This window comes from Stigmatopora nigra, chromosome 10, assembly GCF_051989575.1.
Source record: "Stigmatopora nigra isolate UIUO_SnigA chromosome 10, RoL_Snig_1.1, whole genome shotgun sequence".
In the NCBI taxonomy this organism is placed as follows: domain Eukaryota; kingdom Metazoa; phylum Chordata; class Actinopteri; order Syngnathiformes; family Syngnathidae; genus Stigmatopora; species Stigmatopora nigra.
In genome coordinates, this window is record NC_135517.1 from 3,107,351 (window position 1) to 3,132,762 (window position 25,412).

Genomic DNA, 25,412 nt, shown 5'->3' on the forward strand with positions numbered 1-25,412 from the left:
TTGATCCCTTTTCAAGTGTTGTGAATTCACATGGACCTCTTTCTTGTCCTAATTAAAGACAATCATTTTTGTCAATTAAATGTTTATTTTGGTTTTGGGTTAGTAGTGTGTATGTGTGCTGTGGTGCTCGGACGTTTGGTCGCCGGTCTTTTGGTTGCCAGTCTTTTTGTCAAATAGTGACAGAGAGTGTACTGTTAAAACCAGTTAATATTTAATTGCTGTTTAATATCTAAGTACTGTTTAATATCTAAGTACTGTTTAATATCTAAGTACTGTTTAATATCTAAGTACTGTTTAATATCTAAGTACTGTTGAAACCAGCTCTTAAAATTATATTCATGAGAGAGAGAGTTTAATATTCTATTCTAAGTACTACTGAAAACAGTAGATATTTACTTAGATTCTAAGTACTGTTGAAAACAGTAGATATTTACTTAGATTCTAAGTACTGTTGAAAACAGTAGATATTTAGATATTAAACTCTCTCTCATGAATATAATTTTGAGAGCTGGCTTTAACAGTACTTAAATATTAAAAAGTACTTAGATATTAAACAGTACTTAGATCTTAAACAGTACTTAGATATTAAACAGTACGTAGATATTAAACAGTACTCAGATATTAAACAGTACTTAGATAATAAACAGTACTTAGATAGTATACAGTACCTAGATATTAAGCAGTACTTCGATATTAAACAGTACTTAGATTTTAAACAGTACTTAGATTATAAACAGTACTTAGATATTAAACAGGCGACCAATAGCCCGGCGACCAAATGGGACCAAAAGACCGGTGACCAAACGTCCGGTCACGGCATGCTGCTGTCCTTCGATTGGTAGGCGACCCATCCAGGATGAACCCCAAGACCACAGAGAACAGGAGCGATAGAGTGTATGTGCAATTTATTAAACATATGCACATACATGCAAACCAATACATTGTCATTTTCTTAAAAATTCGTATGAAAAATATGACAAAAATACTGACTGTTACGTATATATTGTACTTTTTAGGTGTGCATTGCGTGGGCAGGGAAGACGTCACTTGCATAGCAGAACCTGCTGATGGAGATAAGATGCTTTTGGGTGGTGTCACATGACAAAAAATGAGGCACTTTGCGAAAGAGGAAGAAAACCAGTCAAAAACAAAAAGGTGTGGCCAATGACAACCTATTTTTGTTCTGTTCAGTCATTGTAATACGTTAGCTTTTTGAGAGAAAAAAAAAGTCATGAGTGTATTTGGTCATTTGTCTATGTGCCATTGGTTGGACTGGCGACCAGTCCTTTTGAGCCGAAATGGGCTCAACTGTGACTTTTGACAGACAAGCGCTATAAAAAAAAAACGAATTTAAAAAAAGACATTAGATAAAAAAATCTGGGATATTTGAGTCACGTTTTGGCTTAGTAATGCAGCCTTGTGGTTTTCTTTGGCATGTTAACTCTTATTTCAAATGGCTTAGACATCTCTTTTACACTGAAACATGATGGTGGATTGCCAGCCACTCTAGTTTCCAAAGGATTGGACGCCCGTTGCCATTAATGGGCGGGATATATACAGCTTACTTTGGTTTTTTTTAGAGCACTCAACTTTGTATCTGGGGTAGATCAGTTATATCCAGGCTCAGTTCACATTTTTCCAGGTCTTCGTTCTTAACCTGAGGGCGGTGGTCCCAGACCTCGGCGCCATCTAATGGCGTTTCTTGGCTTACCGGTTCTCCCCGGGGTCTTTTATCCGGGTCTTCTTCGTCCTCTTTAGGAGCTTCGGATGCGCCGTCCAGACTGGCGTCACTGAGGAAGGACTTTGGGGTTTGAGTGTCCTCGGCGGACAGGGTAATGGTTTCCCTGTGTAGGTCATTGTGGTCCTGGTCTTGGTCTTGGTCTTGGTCCTTGCTACAGTAAGCGTAACGGTGGTTCATGTGTTGCGAATACGAGCCAGAGTGCGAGAAGCGTTTGCCACACTTGTCACATTGGTAGGGTTTTTCTCCCGAATGGAGGCGGCTATGCTCGATCAGGTGGTGTTTATGCTTGAATGCCTTGTTGCATACTTTGCATTCGTAAGGACGTTTGCCTGTAAGGTACAAAATGGCCGTTGTGTTGGGATATTACGAAAGAAATATTGCGGAAATACTAACCTGTGTGTTCGTATTTGTGTCGGAGCAATGAGCTGCTTTTCTGGAAGGTTTTTTCACAGATGTCACAAGCGTAAAGACCTTCTTCTGTCTTCTTCAGTCTTTTGCGTCCAAGTACGCCTTCGCCCTCCAAGGTTTCGTCCATCATTGAGAGGTAGTCTAGGGCTCCCCGGTTCAAGACCTCACCCTGTAAGTACAGAAAAGAGGGTTCACTTAAACCTGCCCTTAAGTTGTCACCTAATATCTAAGTACTGTTTCATATCTAAGTACTGTTTCATATCTAAGTACTGTTTAATATCTAAGTACTGTTTCATATCTAAATACTGTTTAATATCTAAGTAATGTTTAATATATAAGTACTGTTTAATATCTAAGTACTTTTTAATATATATGAACTGTTTAATATCTAAGTACCGTTTAATATCAAGTACTGTTTCACATCTAAATACTGTTTAATATATAAGTACTGTTTAATATCTAAGTACTGTTTAATATCTAAGTACTTTTTAATATATATGAACTGTTTAATATCTAAGTACCGTTTAATATCTAAGTACTGTTTATTATCTCAGTACTGTTTAATATCTAAGTACTGTTTAATATCTAAGTACTTTTTAATATATATGAACTGTTTAATATCTAAGTACTGTTTAATATCTAAGTACTGTTTATTATCTAAGTACTGTTTATTATCTCAGTACTGTTTATTATCTAAGTACTGTTTAATATCTAAGTACTGTTTAATATCTAAGTACTGTTTAATATCTAAGTACTGTTTATTATCTAAGTACTGTTTATTATCTCAGTACTGTTTATTATCTAAGTACTGTTTAATATCTAAGTACTGTTGAAACCAGCTCTCAAAATAATATTCATGAGAGAGTATATCTAAATATCTACTGTTTTCAACAGATATTAAGCTCTCTCTCAATAATATAATTTTGAGAGCTGGTTTCAACAGTAAACTCTCTGTCACCAAACTGAGACCTTCTAAAATATTTTTTAAAGAGACCAATCTTGAGTCTTAAAACCACAACCCCTTCCCAAAATTCTCACCATGAGTGCTTGTCTCTCCTGGTGAAGTTTCTTCAACGTCGCCTCCGACTCCGCCTCCACCATATAAGCCAGGGGTGATAGAAATCCCGGACTTATAGGTGACTGGTTAAAAGAAAGATGTCCAATGCCGTCATGTCCCGAAAAGCCCAAAGCAGACTGGCTGAAGAAAGGGAATCCATTATATAAAGAGCCCGGAAACATGGAAGTACCGTGTGCTCGGTAGATGGGGTGAGGATGTAAAGATTGGTCAGAAAATGGGTTGGGACTTTGCCGATTTGGCCGTTTGTTCCGCTCTTCCATCTTTTCTCTTTTGGCGGAGACGCCATTTCTTTGGTCTGGGAATTGTTTGCGTACAGAAAGGTCCAAAGGCTCATTTTGAGAACGATTCGGAGGTGTGGAACGTTCCGTTGGAGGTCCACTGAGATCTAAACCGAGAGTAGAACCTAAGGATGGGAGTCTTCTTCTAGTGTGAGGAGATGACAATTCTGGAGTTTGGCTAGGACTGCCATTCTCCTGGTTGGAAGAGTCCAAGTTTTCGTGAGGTGAACGTAGTCCGACTAGAAGTTGCTGAGGTACAGAAAGCCACTTGCGTACTGGGGATTCGTTTCCAGAGGCACCGTTGGTAACATTGTTATGTTTAGCCATCTCCGATCTGGGTAGGAATAAAGGTGGAAAGTGGTGGTCTTTGTTATGAAGACCTTCAGTTGCATCCATGTTTTCTCGGTTCATCTTACAGTGGTAACGTTCGTGTTGTAGGAGAACCACCACGTTGGGGAAAACTTGTGAGCACCATCGGCAAGGGACCCCGAGAACCCCCGTTTGACGAGTTGGCGTCTCGTCCCTCTGATCGGGAGACACTTTGCTATCAGGGCCATCTCCGTTTCGGTCAATGTCCTCGTACTTCTTAACCTCCCTGTGGAGCATCTCCTGGAGCATTTGCTCGAACTTGGATCCAGATTCTAGGTAAGGCAACAGGGTGGTTCCTTTCAAAATGCTGGCTCTTAGAGAAAGTTCCGCAGAGGAACTGCAAAGGGAAGCTAGCTCTGAGGTCCGGAAGCTGTAATCCTGGACTAAATGTTGGGAAGGATCCTCTGGTTTTCTTCCTGTGGAGAGTTTAGTACTTTCTTGGACTTGCATTGCTAAAGGTGAGCCCTTAAGGTTTCTCTCTCGTCTGGAAGATGGAGATGTGAGATAGGAGTGCTGGTAGGAGTTTTGGCTATGTCCGTTAAAGCTTGTTCCTCCAATTCCAAGGCACTTTTTGCTGCTAAGGTGGGAACTGTAGGAACCCGAGTGAGAGAAACGTTTCTTGCAGTTGGCACACTCGTAGGGTTTTTCTCCTGAAGGTGATACACATTAAAAAAAAATGATAAATTGATGATTAGAATAGTATGGGATGGAGGATACTTTTGTTTTTTCCTGATAGTAGACATCATTGACAGAGTGATTATTATCGTAGGTTAGCTTGATGTTAGTGTTAGCATCATAAGTTAGCTTGATGTTAGCCTTAGCATTATAGGTTAGCTTGATGTTAGCCTTAGCATTATATGTTAGCTTGGTGTAAGTGTTAGTCGTATCTTAGCATTATAGGTTAGCTTGATGTTAGCCTAGCATTATATGTTAGCTTTGTGTAAGTCTTAGTCGTATCTTAGCATAGGTTAGCTTGATGTTAGCATTTTAGGTTAGCTTGATGTTAGCCTAGCATTATATGTTAGCTTTGTGTAAGTGTTAGTCGTATCTTAGCATAGGTTAGCTTGATGTTAGCATTTTAGGTTAGCTTGATGTTAGCCTTAGCATTTTAGGTTAGCTTGATGTTAGCCTTACCATTATAGGTTAGCTTGATTTTAGCCTTAGCTTTATAGGTTAGCTTGAGGTTAGTGTTAGCATCATAGCTTATTTTGATGTTAGTGTTAGCATAATAGGTTAGCTTGATTTTAGTGTTAGCATCTTAGCTTAGCTTGATGTTAGTGTTAGCATCATAGGTTAGCTTGATGTTAGCATTAGCATCATAGCTTAGCTTGATGTTATACAAACAATGAGGAAAAACAATGAAGACAAAAATATATTTTTTTAACAATTTTAACTTTTTTTAAATTAAAAAAATAAATTAAAAAAAATTAAAGTAAAAGGATGCAAAAAGTTCAATTTAATGACAAAGAAACTCATTATACAAATTCCTTTTCAAAATTATTCATTAATAATTGCCCCTCATGAAAACATATATTTTTATTTATATATATATTTTTAGATTAAAACTTTATTTAAACCCGTATTCAGGAAATTTACAAAGAAGACATTGTAGAACTAGTAAAAAAAAAGTGGCGTTCCTATTAAAAACATTTGTTTTCTGCCTCACCACTATGAATGCGGAGATGCTCCTTCAGGTGATGTTTATACTTGAAGGCCTTTCCACACTGCAGACATTTGAACTTCCTGGTCTCCACAGCCTGATTCAAAGTGACGGCACTCTAAAAAAAAGTTGACAACCCGGCGTCACCAACGACTTTCGTTCTCATTTGCATTTTTTTGCGGTCCACAAACCTTGTCCTGCACTTGGTGAAGTGCCAAATGTTGCTCCAACTGCGCCCTATGGGGGGCAGTATACCCGCAAAAAGGGCACGCCATATGGGCCCGATCCCTCTCCTGGCAGTATTTGATGTGGTCCCTTAGAGAAGCTCCATGTTGGTAAGTTCTTTGGCAAAAAGGGCAAGCTTGCAACCTTCTTCTGGTATCTAAGGTAAAGACAAAAAATGCAATTTTACTCATCAAATGTTATTATATATGGATTTTTCGCCATGAGCTGACCTGCTCCCCCTTCAGGTGATAAATGCTGAACTCCCGGGGACCACATGGCAGGGGGCAGGTCCTCGTGTGGCCCACTACCGCCGCCCTGCAGACGGTGGACGGCGTTTGTGCCGTTGCGCCCCAAGTGGTCTAAAAGGCTGCCGGAAGTGGAGGCGTTTCTTAGCTTGGCGAGGAAATCGTAATGAGCCAAGTCGTCCAAATCCACGTTGGAGTCGGAGCTCCTACCTGGAAGGGGTGGGTAGAAAAGTATGCTTATTTTCAAGGTTTTTGAGCCATTATGACTCTTTGCTTAGTGACAGAGAGTTTACTGTTGAAAGCAGCTCTCAAAATTATATTCATGAGAGAGAGAGCGTTTAATATCTAAGTACTGTTTGATATCCAAGTACTGTTTAATATCCAAGTACTGTTTAATATTCAAGTACTGTTTAATATCGAAGTACTGTTTAATATCTAAGTACTGTTTAATATCTAAGTACTGTTTAATAACTAAGTACTCTTTAATATCCAAGTACTGTTTAATATCTAAGTACTGTTTAATATCTAAGTACTGTTTAATAACTAAGTACTGTTGAAAATAGTAGATATTTAGATATTAAACTCTCTCATGAATATAATTTTGAAAGCTGGTTTAAACAGTAGTTAGATATTAAACAGTACTTAGATATTAAACAGTACTTAGATATTAAACAATATTTAGATATTAAACAGTATTTAGATATGAAACAGTACTTATATATTAAACAGTACTTAGATATTATTTAAGATAGTCCTTTATAGACCAAAAGATTATTTGTGGTCATTTTTTTTTCAAAGAGTTAAAAAATATTAATAGTTGTATTGGTAAATTTACAACTATAAACAAATGCCCACATTAAAACAATGTTATTAAAATCCATATTAACTAAATTAGAATAAAACACAGAAATAAACAGTTACACATTTTGCTTATGGCTTTTCTCCCCATAGAATTGAACTCAATGCAATACAAGCCTGCAAGAGTTTAAAAAAAATGCTTAAAAAGTTCATGAAAACACAAAATAATAAATCAAAACAACTAATTATCACCAAAATTAAGACTTTGGGCATTCATTTTCCTATTTTTTCCCTCAATGCACCATCAAGGGTTAAACAGAACAAGGCCTACATTTCATGCATGTTAAAAATACACTCTTTACATCAACCTAAAATTGCCTGCTGACCCAAATTGTCTTTCGTAGAAATTGGCCATGTATTATTATGCCATATATTTTATGCCCTGGGCATAAAAAAAAAAAAAAAAAAACACAAAAGGCGGCGTCACCCTCTCTCCTCAAAGCATCAAAGAGGGTGACGTTGTGGCTATACGACGGCAAGCCAAGCCAAGTCAGGCCTTTCCCTTTTTAATCCCGGCGAGATGAAAGTCTCACGCGCCAAAAAGACACGGCAGAGTTTTTACAACGCCCGACCGCACGGGCTTGGTCGCCGCGCCACATAAAAAAACATCTCCAAATTTGCCAACATCTGTAAACATTTGAAAAATCCTCGTCTTAAGTGGCTCCGCCAGCCAAGACGACTGACTGGAGATAGGAGGCGCCGTTCGTCGCCCCTTTGGCTATTCCCAAGGACGTTTTAATGGAGATATTCACGCAAACAGAACATGCCGGAAAAGTGGGGAGAACATGCCTTACAGTTAAGAGGTTGTGGGTTTGAATAGGAGGGTTTTTTTTTTTTATTCGAAATGAGAACAAGCTATGGAAGTTGGGTTTTTAGATACATTGGCAGGAACTGATTACTAATGCAAACTATAGATATCAAGTATTGTATTCAAACAATTATGTCATATGTCATATTTCAGATTAGATTATATCAAGGGTGCCGGACTCGGGTTTAACGTCAACTTGATTTTATGTGGACCATTTTTGATATAATATTTAGATGTTTTTTAAAATAAATGGATTAAAGGAACTGGATTAAAAGCCCTGAATATTCAGTTTTTTTTATAGATCTAAAACAAAGTTTATTTTAGCTTTTTTTAAATATATTTTTAGATTTTACAAAATGATTTTTGAACTAAAAACTGAGAAAAAATGGATTAAAAAATGACAATTATTGATTTAAAAGGGAGCAAATCAGGAAATATAATATACATCTATACTCTTTATTTTAATTTGATCCTAAAACAGAAAGTCGGCACTCATGATCTACTTTCCCGGGCCACACAAAATGATGCGGCGGGCCAGATTTGGCCCCCGGGCCGCCACTTTGACACATGTGGAATAGATTAAATTGTATTCATTCAGTATCCATCATGTATTAATAATCTATGGACGTATTTTCTCAGTGTTTAGTACCTGATGCTAATTTTTTAAAAGATTTGTTTAGGTATCCAGTAAAAAAAATATTAAGTTGAGCCATTATGGTTTAAAAAATGCTCTATTTACAAAATGCTATGTTGCTATCATTAGCTTTTAAAGAGAAATTGTCCCACTTAGCAGAAATGTTCACCAAGGTCAAAAAGGTCAACAAAAAACGCTACTAAAGGATTGGACCCCATTTTTTAACAAAATCCAATACTTTCCAATACTCTAAAAACTAATCCTGACCCTGAAAATCCCTATTTATCACTCCAAATACTAGTGGGCGTGGCTAAAGAACAAAAAAGGGGCGTGTACTTGCATCACAAGGCATATACAACATGACAACGTGACCAATTTTAAAACTCAACCAAAAATATGACGCTCATTCCAAAATATTTTTGTTTCCTACCGTCTGTTAAATATCACCAAAAAAAATGCAGATGTGTGCAAAAGTTTTTCCAATTAGCTCAATGATTTCTTAATGATTTATCACCTTATTATTAGTGGATAAAGAAGAATGTCTTTACGTACAATTCCGCCCACTTGTCTGGATTCTGGCCCAGATAAAGTCATGTGATTTATTGTCAACTTACAGTGCATCCTTAGTGATCCTTGCTCCCCCTCCCCGTCGGTGGCAAAAGCGGCGCCATCGCCGCCACCGCCGCCGCCGCCGTCGTCTGTGGCCTCGGATTCCGGCTCCACCTGGGCCCAGAATTTTCTACCGTCGGACAGGGCGGGGCTTCCGGGCTCCTCCGTAGCTTCGCTGGGGGTGCGGCTAGTTTTATCCGGGCTTTCCCGGTAGCATCGGGGCTCCGCCCCCCAAAGGTCCACCTCATCTTCTCCCTCGGACCCCGGTGAACCCACCACCGCATCCACTGTGAGGAAGAATTTGAGAGACAAGATAAGTCAATATAGTAGATGATATATATAGTCCTGAGTACCAGGAAAATAATGTCCAATTATATTTACTTTGAAATTCTCCAAGCTAGTAATTGGAATACTGTAAAAGAGGGGTTTCTAAGTGGCGGCGCGGGGGCCAAATGTGGCCCGCCGCATCATTTTGTGCGGCCCGGGAAAGTTAATCATGTGCTGACTTTCTGTTTTAGGATCAAATTAAAATGAAGAGTGTAGATTTATATTAAATTTCCTGATTTCTCCCCCTTTTAAATCAATAATTGTCATTTTTTTAATCAATTTCTCTGTTTTTATTTCAAATATATATATATATATATATATATATATATATATATATATATATATATATATATATATATATATATATATATATATATATATATATATATATATATATATATATATATACATATATAGATTTATCTATATATATATACATATATAGATTTATATATATATATATATATATATATATATATATATATATATATATATATATATATATATATATATATATATATATATATATATATATAGATTTATATATATAGATATATATATATATAGATTTTTATATATATATATATATATATATATATATATATATATATATATATATATATATATATATATATATATATATATATATATATAAAAATTATTAGACTTAATCACCTTAACTCTGTTGAAAACACTAATAACCACCAATAGCCTAACATATAAGTATACAGTCTATTCAAGTATCTGAGCAATATAACATTTATTTTTAACGACTTTATAATTTTTATTTACAAAGATTGCAGACACTTGTAACATCACTCATTTTGGGATGGGCAGTGACCGGCTTATAATAGGCCGAAAGTCAAAAAAGGCCGGCCTAAACCAGGAAGAAAACGAAAGCAAGAGCAATTGAAAAAAAGAATCCAGCTTGCACACCTGATCCAATCAAAGCCAGCTGGCACAATGAAGTGCAACAATGCAAACAACTCTGAAGAATCTTGCTTTAATACTTGGATATTTCAACATATCGGATATTTTTGGTGATGCCTGTTTTGTTTTGACTGCTTGTTTTTGGAGGAATTTCATGCATTTTTTTATTGGGATCTGATTGGAAGTGACCAGCATAGAAGATGTCATCTAAAGCTAAGTTCTTCATTTATTTCTAAGACACATGTAGTTATGCTATTGAATACTTTGCATTTGAATTCATAGAAGGCTGTTTATTATATTTGTGCCTGCATTTCCACTTTAAATGGATTGGATGTCTATTGCTGTCAATGGAGATCAATGTGTGGGCTTTCTACAGAACAAATCATGTTTTTTTTTCTGCAAAGTAGCCACATCAGATATAGATCCAAATTAAAACAAAGTATAGTATTACATTGTTTGGTTTTCATGTTGTTTTGCTGGTTGATGATGAACTTGTGCAGTAAGTAAGTCATGTGATATGATCATTGTGTCTAAATCTAGTTTTGCTGTGAAGCAGGTTTCAAAGTGGTGGCCCGGGGGCCAAATGTGGCCCGCCGGATCATTTTTTTGGCCCGGGAAAGTAAATCATGAGTGCCGACTTTCTGTTTTAGGATCAAATTAAAATGAAGAGTATAGATGTATATTACATTTCCAGATTTTCCCACTTTTAAATCAATAATTGTCATTTTTAATCCATTTTTGTGTGTTTTTGGTTCAAAAATCATTTAGTAAAATCAAAAAATATATTTAAAAAAATCTAAAAAACACATTATTTTAGATCTATAAAAAACTGAATATTCATATCTTTTAATCCAGTTTTTTAATCCATTTATTTTAAAAAAAACTAAATATTATATCTAAAAAGCAATTTGGTATCATTGAAAAGCTTTTAAAAAATGGCCTTGAAAAAATGTCCAATCTATTTTGTTTCTATTGAGTTTTTAGTTCAAAAATCATTTAGTAAAATCAAAAAATATATTTAAAAAATGCTAAAATAAACATTGTTTCAGATCTATAAAAAACTGAATATTCAGATCTTTTAATCCAGTTCTTCTAATCCATTTATAAAACAAAAATCTAAATATTACATCTAAAATGTTCTGACACCCTTGTTTTAAGGGTCAATTGTGTATGAATACAGCCTACCATGTTTATTTATAATTTCCACAAAAACTACTTCTCATTGACCCCACTTAACCTCTCAAAAAGTACCCTTGCCGTGCACCATATGTTAACCCTCACTTTCCCCACTACCATAAATTCAAACTAACCTGCCTCAACCATCCACAAAATAAACGACAAAGCATTTTTTCGTAGGCACAACACGACACGGCACCCTCGGACGCCGACGGCTAACCCCCGAGAAAAAAAAAAAGAACGAATCTGTTCCAGATTAGTATAAAATTGGCTCTAATTTCCACCCGCCATGACAGTGAATGACACCGGGCCATTTGAAGCCGCACCGCGCCAGCATGGCTTTCATTATCTGCCTTGTTGATTTATTTATTTGGATGGCGCGAGCATCCTTCAAATAACTGCTTCTTTTGTTTTTTGGCCTTTGAACGGCGCAGGAGGTTCCAGTTTGTGTGCGAAGGTACAAAGAAGTCGTTCCTTCACTCGATGGTGATCAATTCCCGCAGTGCAAAAGATGGTAAACACTAAACAACGCGTCGTCCAGAGTGTTTTTAACACGCAGGGGAAGACCGTGACTCATAATAAGAAAGCGATTGAGCAATTTCGCCATCATGTGATGTCAATGAGGCTAGTTTTTTACTAAATTTAATGCAGTTTTGCTCCCCCGGGCGTTGTGGAGGGGGGTTAATCTCTGTGGAATGTGATTTGTCGTGTTTTTTTTGGGGAGGGGGGGCTGGTAAGATAATATTTAAGGGTGAAAATATGTATTTTTGTGTGTGGAGGAATGGATTTTTATCTGGATGGCATGTGATTGGTTGTGTTCAGTGGCGGGCCGTGAATTTTCACATAGCGCCTTCAGCGAATCAATCCAACCCTCAAAAACAGCAGAAAGAGCGGACAGTAAGATTAAAAAAAATAATGAAAATCTGTATTTTTATGTATGGAGGACTGCATTTTTTTTTTTTTTTTAGATTTTAAAATGGAGCAAAGCAATTTAAAGTGAGGTCAAGGAAAATTATTTGGGTTTTTGTTGATGAGCCGGAAGGCATTGGTTGACGTTTATTTTGCATGAAATGGCATTGCAATCATGTGGTGGGCAATAATGACACTGATATTTTTTTTTGTTGTTAAAAGATAACAACTGAGGGCTCTGTTTATCATCATAAACATTAAATACTTCTTTGAAATTGTGGGTTGATAAATGTGAAATCTTATTTAGAACTAGACTTGAATCTCTACAAAGTGAATAATTCCTTTCAAATTTGCTACTACTTTCTCATAGTTTATATTTTTGTTTTATTTTATTTTCTTATTTAATTTGTGGCCATGTTGACTACATGAGAGAAGCCTGAAACCTTTTTGGATACCCTAAAAAATGAATAAAAATACTGTAGTTTTTAAGATTTGATATACCGTTCACTCTTTAAATTAAACTTCCCCTATTTTTTATATATCACATACATTAAATAACACAATCCAATCTTCTGTCACAATTTTAAATGTAATCCAAAATCCTTAAAATATTCCTTTGCAAAATTCTCTCACTTTCAATTCAATATAGCAACAACAATTAAAACCCTTATTCTTCCAATCACCAATTTATTGCACATTTTCCCATCTCTACAACACATTTTTCTATCCCCCTTCCAAAATCTGCTTTTTATAATCTTTTTATTTGCCAAAAACGAATTATCTCCTTGAGCGCTAACTTCAACAAACAACGTGCAAAGCTTTCCCCGATGACACGCTATGATCCATCTAATGCCTGCTTATAATTAACATATCTTTAATTCAACACAAACTGTGACGGCCTTATTGAAAAAAATCAACTTTCCTTTTTATGGGGACACAATAATTCATCAAAACGAGAGTCACAGACACCCACAAACCCCCCAAAAACCTAAAACGTTGCCAAATAGTGAGCTAAACGGGTCTTTGGAGCACTTTTAGCACCCCTGAAAGTCTTGATATTCACGTAAACTTGTAAAAAAATGAACAATATGAATCACTTAACGTATATTCTGTAAAAAAACATGAATAAATACTCACCACAATCGCCTGTTGAGTCATACATGCCGTTTAACATTGCTACAATGACTCAGACTCAGACCACAACCTAGAACTAACACCTCCCACCTGATCACCATGTTAGCATTGACGCTAGCTTTGAAATTTGAATAGCGTCACAACAGTGACAAATAACCTTTCTCACTTTGTTGTTGCGCTAAAATAAAAACATGCTAACGCTTCTAAAGGCTATCATTAGCATGGCAATGCACTCAATGCTCCTTTTTGGTGGTTGGAATGTGTTTAAATCCAATGCGGCCATGTTTTATAGATTATACTAAGAACCCTGACAGCAGATTTAAGAGGAACACGGCCTAAAAATGACACGCTAACCTGTGGGAAAGTGATGTTTTTAAGCGCACTGTCTCTGTTTTTTTTTTTTCTTAAGTGCATTTCTGTGGCGAGAGAAGAGGAAGCACACACATTCTTGTCTAATGACATATCATAATAGCCACAAACACATTGACATGAGGATCCGAGGCAAGCTAACCAGAGCCTCCTGGCTAGCTAGCGACGGCCACCCAAAAGAAAACAAACACGTATCGAAGGATGCAGGGTTAATACGTATCTTTTTGGGGGGGATAACGTCCTCTAAGATGAGGGGTGTCAGACTCGGGTTGGTTCGTGGGCTTGATTTCACGTGGACCGGACCATTTTAGATATAATATTTAGATTTTTTTTATTGGATGGATTAAAACATGTGTCAAAGTGGCGGCCCGGGGGCTAAATCTGGCCCGTTGCATCATTTTGTGTGGCCCCTTGAAAGTAAATGATGAGTGCGGACTTTCTGTTTTAGGATCAAATTAAAATGAAGACTATCGATGTATATTAAATTTCCTGATTTTCCCCCCTTTTAAATCAGTAATTGTCATTTTTTAATCATTTTTCCAGTTTTTAGCTCAAAAATTATTTTGTTAAATCTAGAAATATCTTTTAAAAAAGCAAAAATAAACAGTCTTCGATCAAATTAAAAGTCATGAATATTCAGTTTTATTTATAGATCTAAAACAGTGTTTATTTTAGCTTTTTTTTATATACATTTTTAGATTTTAGGGTTAACTAAAAACAGAAAAAAATATTTAAAAACTACAATTATTGACCTAAAAGGGGGAAAATCAGGACATTTAATATACAGCTATACTCTTCATTTTAATTTGATCCTAAAACAGAAAGTCGGCACTCATCATTGACTTTCCCGGGCCGCACAAAATGATGCAGCGGACCAGATTTGGCCCGCGGGCTGCCACTTTGACACCAGTGAACTAAGGACTTATAATTAAATTACAAAACCAAACCAGGCATGAAAATACATAGGGAAACAAAGAACTAGAAACATGACATGGCAACATAGCATAACACAAACAAAGCAGAGGAATCCCCACAAAAACTGACAAACACACAGTTTTAAATAGACAGACAAGGGTTGATTACAATGATCAGATTTGGCCCCCGGGCCGCCACTTTGACACATGTGCTCTAAAAAGACAACATCTGAGCCAGAAGTAAAGTTAGACAAAGAGATAAGAGAGCGAAACATAAAAAAAACGGACTCCGACCGACTCTTTCCCGCAAAACTAAAAAGATTAAAAAGCATGCCAAAACCAGGCTTTATTTTAGAAGTCCCGCTCATTAGCCGCTACCAAAACACCGCCGCTATCACAAAAATCTCCGCTGTCACCGTCGGGCAAAAACAACTACAATTTCAAGGCCAACCAAAAACACAATTTGCATTGTTTTGGGGTTTTTTATCCTCGTATAAGACAAACCAAAGCGTACAACAAATTCATTAAAAACTAGCTTTTGCTAGCATCTGTTTTTAAGTCGAAATCTAAACAGAAAAGGCCAAGGACGGGCTATTTTAAAAGATGAAATTGTACAGATGGATGATTTTTCTACTGCCGATAATTTCCCTAATAGAGTGAATTAAATTTAATATCCTACATCCGTATTGACATATCCTGGTGAATTATGAAATGGAATTGGAGTCATGAGGGCAACAATGGCGACTCATTGTTCGGTCTTATTTGTAAAATTTGGATTCAAAAGGCAAGTCGTTGAAACTTTCCCCCATTTTTTTTTGTTTTTCAAGTCATTATGTCAACATAGAATCAAAACATAGTCCGAGTTCACTGCTATTGACGAATATACTTGTCAATTACATTGTTAATGCTAACATGCTAATGCATGCTAATGCAGCTAATGTTGAGTTTTAGGTTCATTTTTCGTTATTTTTAATATAATATTATATAACAATCCAAAGGAAGCATCATTTAAGTTCATTTCTAGCATTAATTGCAAGTAAGAATCCATTTTGGCTCGTTTTGGACACAGATTATTCTAAAAAAAACAAATTAATCTGCCAATTTAAGGCATCAAAACAATTACCAGGTCATCAAAAACAACTGGATTAGAGCCTAAATGGGTCAAACCAGATCACTTCTACAAAAAAATGTACTTTAAAAATCCGTAAAAAAGTTGTTAAACAGTGTATTCTATTTGAAAAGACCAAAATACTTATAAAATACAGGATAATGTATAATTAGACAGGTATGTAATACAAAAAAAACAGTTTGAGTCATTTCTAAACAATGACCAACATTTATTAGATTAAATTAGAATTATATTTCATCCCATATTCGGTAAATTTCCTTAATTGCAGTACCAAGCACAGCCACAGAAGACATTGTAGACCTAGTTAAAAAAAACTGGAGCCACACACACACACACTACAAACAAAAACTGATACACTTATAAACAAAAACCGCTACTTGCGCTATTTCTGCTTCATTTTCCCATCCAAAAATGCCAATCATCTGAAATCTAATCTAATCCAGCATAACCTCCAACATGTTAGCATGACTTTAAAGTTCAAAATAGCACAAAATCCAAACAATATCAACATAACAGACAACCACAAACGCACCATATGAATAGAAACCTGCCCACCGCAGTCGGCTCGCCATTTCGAACCCAAAAAAGAGCCCTAAGGCGCGTCTATAATGCGCAAAAACTTGGCCCTGGGCCTTCCACTGGTTTTCTAAGGGACCGAGCCAGGAATGCACAGAGGGACTGCAACAAAAAACCACATGATGAATCAAAAAAAGCAAGGCTCCACTTCATTAGGCTCCTGTCATTGCAAAAAAAAAAAAAGCTCTCACACGGCACTCTATAAATACCCGCCGTCCAAAATTTGTTTTCCTTTATTTTTTATTTTTTTTTGCTTTACACATGAAAATGCTCAGGGACAGCTTTCTGATGTGGCCAACTGGGGGTTTTGGGGGGGTTTGGGGGGTGGGGGGGACACCATGTTTCGTCCCTTTTGTATATTCAAACACTCTCTGACAAGCGTAGAAAAAAAAGTTGTTTTAATCGAGGGTGCAGACTAAAAAAATGAAAAAAAATAGTAAAAAATATGCTTTGAAATGACACACTGTGGGATTTGGTTTGTTTAAAGAGCGGTCGCCTCGATAGGGGGGGGGGGTCCCGTTGGCTTTTGTCTTATTTAAATGTTTGTAAATAAAATGGGTTTTTGATTTTTTTTTTTTTTTTGGTTGAAAAGGGACGATTAAGTGCTCATTAAGTGGAACATCACTGGGTTATTTACAACACGTGTGCACGCGGGGGGGGGACAACAATGGAGAAGCGGTTGAAAGGATGATGAGGGGGGGGGTATTGATTGTTGTCCTCATGTGACTTTGGTTCGGGGGAATTGGGGGAGGTGGGGTGGGAGGGGGGTGCAGATGGGTGGGAGAGTGTAAAGGATTGGTGCCCTCGTCTGGTTCATGTTGGGTGTTGCAGCTGAGGATGGCAAGTTTTTGGGTGACCTTTGGTGACCTTGTTGCAAAAGGTCAACCAGGACGTGACTGAAGACATTGTAGTATTGAAGTTTGGATTTTTTTGATTGAATTGCTTCAGTTGAGAAAAGGGATTTTGTTTATTGTTTAGTTTTAGGTGGTCAAATGCGTTTTTTGTTTGTTTTGGGGTTTTTTGCATTAAAACAAGTCAATTTTTGGACCATTTGATTTGACATAAGTATTTTTTGACATTTTTCTCTGTTGGAAATGCGATTAATAGTAGTGGATAACGTGATTTTTAAAGAAAATATATTTCTTTTTTGCATCAAAAAGTCAATTTGTGAGAATTTGGATTTGGTATAAATATTTTGACATTTTCTTCTTATGAAAATGGGATTAAAGCGGTCAAATGCGCTTTTTTGTTTGTTTTGTTTTTTTGTTTTTTGCATTTAAAAAGTCAATTTGTGACGTTTTGGATTTGGCATAAATATTTTATGACATTTTACTCTTATGGAAATGGTATTTATGGTATTGCATAACACAATTTTTTTAAAATAAGGTATATTTTTTGCATCAAAAAGTCAATTTGCGACAATTTGGATTTGTAATATTTTATGACACTTTCATCTTATGAAAATATGATTAATAGAAGTGCATATGTATCTATAATATGGATATAGATTTAATACCCTTTTTCCACTGGATTATTTTGTAATTAAATCTTCTTGAATCCAGTTTTACTGTCAAAATAACAACCATAATCTTTAAATTTTTTAATCCACTTCCAATCCGCCATCCCATAACTTTACTCTGAACCTCTTTTAAAACAAAAAAAAACTCCAAGTCCTCTTCTTTAATTTTCAGGAAGCTTTTTTAATGAGCGTATAACAAGCACTCCATTTTTTTATGGTCACGCGGGATTGATTTAAAAAATGACATATTGAGTTAAACATTTAGTTCTTTTTGTCTGAGTACAATTGAATATGCCAAGCACAGGCTAGCCCGTTGTCCTAAAATAAAACTTCATTAAAGTCGTAGACTCTTCAAGGCGACGCATGCTTGCCAGGGGTTTTGAAAGTTTAAGACGTGTGTCAAAGTGGTGGCCCGGGGGCCAAATCTGGCCCGCCGCATCATTTTTTTGTAGCCCGGGAAAGTAAATCATGAGTGCCGACTTTCTGTTTTAGGATAAAATTAAGATGAAGAGTATAGATGTATATTAAATTTCCCGATTTTCACCCTTTTAAATCAATAATTGTCATTTTTTAAATCATTTTTCTGTGTTTTTAGTTCAAAAATCATTTTGTATAATCTAAAAATATATTTAAAAAAGCTAAAATAAACTTTGTTTTAGATCTATAAAATACTGAATATTCAGGGCTTTTAATCCAGTTCTTTTAATCCATTTTTAAAAATAAAAATCTAAATATTGTATCTAAAATATTAAAAAAATAATAAATATTAAAAAAAAGCTAAAATAAACATTGTTTTAGATCTATAAAAAACGGAATATCCAGGCTCTTAATCCAGTTCATTTAATCCATTTCTTTAAAAAATTCTAAATATTGACACCCTTCGTATAGATGTATATTAAATTTCCTGATTTTCCCCTTTTAAATCAATAATTGACATTTTTAATCCATTTTCCCGTGTTTTTAGTTCAAAAATAATTTTGTAAAATCTAAAAATATATATTAAAAAAATCTAAAATAAACATTGTTTTAGATCAATAAAAAACTAAATATTCAGCCCTTTTAATCCAGTTAATTTAATCCATTTAAAAGGCAAAAAAATCTAAATATTATATCTAAAACCAGCCCACATGAAATCAAGTTGACGTTAAAGCGTCCCGCCAACCAACCCGAGTCTGACACCCCTATTTTAAGAGGATCTTTGATGTGTATCAGAAGAGGAAAGCGGCCTCGCGACTGGGACGACAGTAATTTTAAGTCGAAGCAGAAGGCTGGCCGACTTGCTGCCTTGTTGGCTGGCTGGCTGCCTGCCTGCCTGCCTGCGGGCTTTGATGGCGCTGCTCGTTTGAAGTGGTTTTCCGAGGGGAGGGGGGGGACGGGGAGGGGGGTCGGCGCTCGGGTAACGGGGCGGCGTACCATGTCGGCGGGACGGGGGCCCCCCAACCGGTGACGGGACAGAGACCGAACAAACTAGGAGAACCCCAACCGACCTCAATACGTCGATAATGAGGATCAAAACTAGCGTTTCAAAATGGAAATATATAACGACGGCCTTAAAGAGTCGATGCAGATGGCAGAAATTGGAACGGATGACAAAAGTGGAAAGATGAAAAGCAGAAATGCTATTAAAAAGTCCTAAAAAAAAGTGTAAAAATGAAGCGGTTGGGGCACGGAATGGCGTCCGTGCTCGGTATGACGTCTGGATATAGTCGCACTTCTAGTGTGGGTATGTAGGGGGATGACGTTTTTGTTGTTAGATATGCTGCCCGGTGGTCTCGTGACTATATAATCACAAGTATGCGTTAAGCCCCTCCCCCGAGGGACGAGGTATCGAAGTATGCCACAAAATGGAAAAAATGGATTTGGTACAAACCTCAGAAATGTTATTGGATGTTTGGCCCTTTCATTTTCAAGGATCGGTGTGTTTTATTTTGAAATTAAATGCCTCCTCCAGGGCTAAATCCGAGCTATACGTTAGCAAAAAAATAAGCTTGCCAATATTAGATGTGGTTTTGAAGAAAGAGGTTTTTCAGATGGGAGGTATTTGAAAATATTGTTGGAGATGGTGGAGTATGAGTAATAATGATCATGTGATGAGGTGAGGGAATCCCGCTTAGGAAATATTAGCGATGTACTAATTCAGTATGCATACTTGGATGCTCTTTTTACACCAAAAAAGCGATTTTTTTGTTAGCACAGTTATTTCTCAGAATGCTTCTCATACCACAGAAAGTATCTTAAATTTTTGACTAAAATGATTACATCAATTTAACTGATAGGGTTTTTATGGATAGTATGTTTTTTTGCTGAAATCAAATTTCCGTTATTCTGAAAGACTACAATTTTTTTCCCCCGTGAAATACATTTTAAAAAATACTGCAAAACTACTAGGTACTTTTTCCCCCTCAATTTAATGCAAAAAAAATGATTTTTTTGTCTTTAGAATCAAGACTTTTGCCTAAAAAAATTGTTTTAGTATGACTATAGTAACGAATCAATATAGTATTTACTATTACTATAGTTTCTTAAAATGACTATACATTGTCAATAACAATTTAAAAAAGTAAAATAGTGAATAAAAAAATGAATATTTACTGTAGTTTTTAACAAAAAATATAAAATTCTAATGAATATTATTAAATAAATAGAACATTATTATTAATAAATACTTTAATTGAATTTTTAAAAAATCATTAAGAGGCCCGAAAAAGTATTACAACAATTTTTTTTGTGAAAAATTGCCCTAAAAATATATGAAAATAAACTAGTACATTCGATTCAGATTTCGATCTTGATCAGGATCAGCTTTAAAGAGTAATTCTGCAGAACTTAGTGGATTTAGTGTGTGGCTCAAGTTTTTTTAACTAGGTCTACAATGTCTTCTGTGTCTGTGCCTACTAAATTTCCAAAATACGGGAGAAAATTCTAATATAATTCAATGATTTACTTGATTCCTTCAACCATAATAGTCATTCAACATAGAATAATTCCCCCCAGACCCTCCTAGTCCCCCCAGATTGGACACCTTACACCGTCAATGACATCCAATAGAATCAAGTACTATTCACATAACTTAGCCTAATAACTGCTCTCCTTAGGAAACCATAAAGACCACTTGGCCCACTCCAAAAAAATGAGTTTGACATCCCTGCTGTAAAGTTTATATTAGTATTAGTAATGACCTGAGCTATAAAACAAATGGCTGAATCACAGAAGTTGAAAAGTGTCCGACATTTTCCTATTTTTGCCAACAAAAAGAAACTCCTAAGACGGATTGCCATTCGTCATCGCTTACAGGTGGAAGAAAATTTTGTGTATATTTTTATCCGGGCTAGGAATGTTGTTCACTCCCTTGCAGGTGTGTGTATTTTTGTGTATTTTTGTGTGTGTGGGATGGTAGGTCAAGTAGAGGTGGTACCAGGTGATTACAGGTACAAGGAACGAGAAAATGGGAGGTTTTTGTAGTAGTAGTTGGTCCATGAAAAAGGGCAGATACTTTTTGAATTGTTGAGCTAATTATAGTGTTGTTGTTTTTTAGTTTGTCATAATTAGAATTGTGGTAATAGTATAACAAAATTATATATGCCAGATTTTGGAAATGTCCTCAAAATGAGAGAATAGCACTGAAAATTTGATGAAAATAGGTCATAACTAAGTTAATGGATAAATAAATAAGCGTGTTGCTGAAATATACTCATATATCTTCCCCGATTTAAATTTATGACATTTTTTTGGCAAAAAACAACACTTTGAGACAAAAACAGGTGACATGTAAATTGTTCTGTTGATCTTAGCATATATAGTACGTTTTTTTTAAACAAAATAAACACGTACTTTAAGTCCTTGACACATCTGGGCTATCTATTGGCATTTTAAAAAAATTGAATTTCAAGCATGATAAAAAAAAACAGTAGCGTATTTTTACGACTATAAGGCGCACTTAAAAGTCTTAAATTTTCTCCAAAAAAGACAGTGCGCCTTATAATCCAGTGCGCCTTATATATGGAAAAAACAGAAAACCAAAAACCACCACTGTCGGATATTAAAAAAAAAAAAAAAACGCCTAAACTGAAACAATACTGTTAAATATGCAGATGCCATCTTAGTTTACAAAATCTTCCATCATATAGCTCCTCCCCCACTACAAGATTTTATACAAAAAAATCCAAAACATCAACAATGGCTGGCTCTAGAGGTGACTGTAAAGTAGTGAGTGCTTCATACCTGGAAGTCAATAACAATTACCATATTTTCACCACTATAAGGCGCACTTAAAAGTCTTAAATTTTCTCCAAAGTAGACAGTGCGCCTTATAATACAATGCGCCTTATATATGGAAAAAATGTCATTCATTGAGGGTGCGCCTTATAATGCGGTGCGCCTTATAGTCCTGAAAATACGGTACATATCGATAAATTGCGCAGACCGTGGTCCTTAAGCGGAGACTTAGCGGCCTTTTCTTTTGTAGAACATGTGCAGCATATCAAACACGCAATCTCCAGGATGTCTGCACAAAAACAAGGATCTCATTTGGGGGGGGGCTTGAAGAAATAGAAGTTAAGAGCAAAAGTGCGTGCCAACGCAATGACAAAGAACCTTCGAATAATTCCAATCATGCGAATGAAAACCGATGTTTTGCTGCTGTTATCCACAAAGCTTTGATGTCAAAACACAAAAAGACGTTTAACTAACTTCTTTTTAGTCAATTTCTGCGACCGGTTATCTCCCATTTTTGGAAAATTTGGATGTAATGTACGAGTTTAACTTCCAAAAAATGTCATGAGATGGCAATTATGGAGGAAAACTACTTTCACATGTACTCATCCCGCATTGGCATTGTAAATCTTTCCGAATTATTCCGGTTTGGACCGGACGGGGGGGGGGGGGGGGGGGGGGGGGGGGGGGAGTACTAGTGTGGCAGCCATGCGGCAGGAATTTAAGGGAAGATATGGGATTGATGAGATGTAATTGAATAAACATGTGAAAAATAACACAGGGACTCAATCAAAGGGATTCCCCGGACTAGCCGGACGGGATCAAACCGCTACGTCGAGGCGAAACGAGGCGACACTTGAGACGACAAATGAGGAGGCGAAAAGATTAGCGCTCAAATGCTTAAAGCTGAATTGGCTAGGCGGGATTTGCTAGCAATGCAAGGCCTTGCTAGCGTGTTAGCGTTGGAACTTGACAAATAATTTGACAAAGTTGTGTGTGAGGTATTAGTGTTTTATGTTTAGTTTTTTTTTTTGGGGGGGGGGGGGTTGCTTTGTTTTGATGCCAAAAAAGTGGATTGATGAATCTGGATTGGGAATTGTGTCCAGAGGGAATGAGGTACGCCTATAATTAGCTTGTGTTGCTGTCGTAGATGCTAATGCTAATGGTCAGGGGACATGTGGGTTTGATTTATTTTTTTGTTTGGAAAAAAATGATGGGGCAGTTTATGGTTTTAGGATGAATGGGATGGTTTAATGTCAGCTGTTATGTTAGAAAATAATTATTTTACTCATATTGACAAAATGTGAGTGTAGAAAAATAGTGTAGCATTTTTACGTGTCCTTATTTAGCGTCTTACGGTAAAAATGTAAGACTTGACAGCTCTTCCATATATAAAAAAATATTTTGAAATACTAAATACATTTTTAAAACCGAACGTTTTTAATCCGAAGTTGTATTTTCTACGTTTTTTCTGTATTTTTTACGTTTTTCCCGTACTTTATACGTTTTTCACGTATGTTATACGTTTTTCTCCGTCTTTTTTACGTTTTTCCCATATTTTTTTACGTTTTTTCTGTATTTTTATGTTTTTCCCTTATTTTATACGTTTTTCCCGTATTTTATGCATACACTTTGGAGAAAATTTTTAGACTTTTACGTGCAACCTATGTGAGTATTCCATTCCATTTGTGCATTTTATTATCCCTAAATAAGTGGAATTGCAATCAAAAATAAGGGAGCAATTGATACATACAAGTACTAAATGACTTGGCCTAGTCACATGGTCAAATCAGGGGCTTATTTACTCAGCCCATTCAGTTTACCAGTAGCTTGTTTACAAATACACTCATTTGACACATACAACACAACCGTTAGCAATTTATAAGTACTGCAACCCTGAAGAAACTCCACTTCTCGGTGTGAAATGGATTCTTTCGTGCCATCACCTCACGCCCAACTAAATGCTTTTACCGTCTCTGGTTCTGTCAACCACATCAGCTCCCCACTTCTGTCATCATCCTCGTCTGGTTCCCCCTTCGGTGCCCCTACCCGCCGGGTCCGACGCCCGACCTAAAAAACCCCTACCGCCATAAAAACCACGCTGCCATCGCCCCTGGCCGCCGTCTCATCCCAAACCGTCGACCCACTATACCACATGTGTCAAAGTGGCGGCACGGGGGCCAAATCTGGCCCGCTGCATCATTTTGTGAGGTCCGAGAAAGTAAATGATGAGTGCCGACTTTCTGTTTTAGTAACAAATTGAAATGAAAAGTATAGATGTATATTAAATTTGCAGATTTTCCCCCTTTTCAATCAATAATGACAATTTTTAATTAATTTTTTTCTGTGTTTTTCATTCAAAAATAATTTGGTAAAATCTAAAAATATATTTAAAAAAAGCTAAAAGAAACATTGTTTTAGATCTACAAAAAAACTGAATATTCAGGGCTTTTAATCCAGTTATTTTAATCCATTTATATAAAAAAAAATCTAAATATTATATCTAGTTTGTGAAAGTGGCGGCCCGGGGGCAAAAATCTGGCCCACCACATAATTTTGTGTGGCCCGGGAAAGTAAATCATGAGTGCCAAATTTCAGTTTTAGGATCAAATTAAAATAAAGAGTATAGATGTATATTAAACTTCCTAATTTCCCCCTTTTAAATCAATAATTGTCATTTTTAATCCATTTTTTCCATGTTTTTAGTTCAAAAATAATTTTATAAAATCTAAAAATATATATAAAATACCTCAAATAAACATTATTTTAGATCTATAAAAAAAACTGAACATCCAGAGCTTTTAATCCAGTTCTTTTAATCCATTTATAAAAAAAAAAATCAAAATATCATATCTAAAATAGCCCACATGAAATCAAGTTGACATTAAAGCGGCCCGCGAACCAACCCGAGTCTGACACCCTTGTCTTATACCATACGTGTCCATCTCTTGCATCCTAAAACCCCCTCCCCTCACCCGTCTTTTTTTGCGGCCAGGGTCCTTTTGTGCGTACAGTTTTCTGCGCACACTGTGGCAGCAATGTGCCAGAAAAAAAGCCACACAAACACACACACACACACACACACACACACACATGTCCACGCGCACACTCGTCCGTCCACCGTCGCAAGACGCACAGCTGGGCCCCAGCTGCACACAAAGACTGGGGTTTGGAAATCAATGAAGGAGAAAGAAGAAAAGGGGAAAGGAGTTTAAATAAATTGGCACTTGAAAAAAGGGGGGAAAGAAAGAGGGACTCGAGTGAGGGGAGGAGAAAGAGAAATCCCTCCTTTTTAAATTTTTTT

General features: G+C 36.2%; 1 protein-coding gene across 1 annotated transcript in view; it reads right to left on the reverse strand.

Annotated features, from left to right (window-relative positions):
- Positions 1-1,010: 1,010 nt before the first annotated feature.
- Positions 1,011-25,412, reverse strand: part of LOC144203233 (zinc finger E-box-binding homeobox 2) — a 28,667-nt gene continuing 4,265 nt past the window's right edge. The window contains exons 2-8 of the mRNA XM_077726606.1: positions 8,919-9,200; positions 5,990-6,214; positions 5,726-5,916; positions 5,541-5,652; positions 3,188-4,524; positions 2,135-2,318; positions 1,011-2,070 (exon numbers count right to left, since the gene is read on the reverse strand). Of these exons, the coding sequence (XP_077582732.1) occupies positions 1,586-2,070; positions 2,135-2,318; positions 3,188-4,524; positions 5,541-5,652; positions 5,726-5,916; positions 5,990-6,214; positions 8,919-9,200 (2,816 nt within the window). The 3' untranslated portion in view covers positions 1,011-1,585. The remainder of the gene's footprint in view (positions 2,071-2,134; positions 2,319-3,187; positions 4,525-5,540; positions 5,653-5,725; positions 5,917-5,989; positions 6,215-8,918; positions 9,201-25,412) is intronic.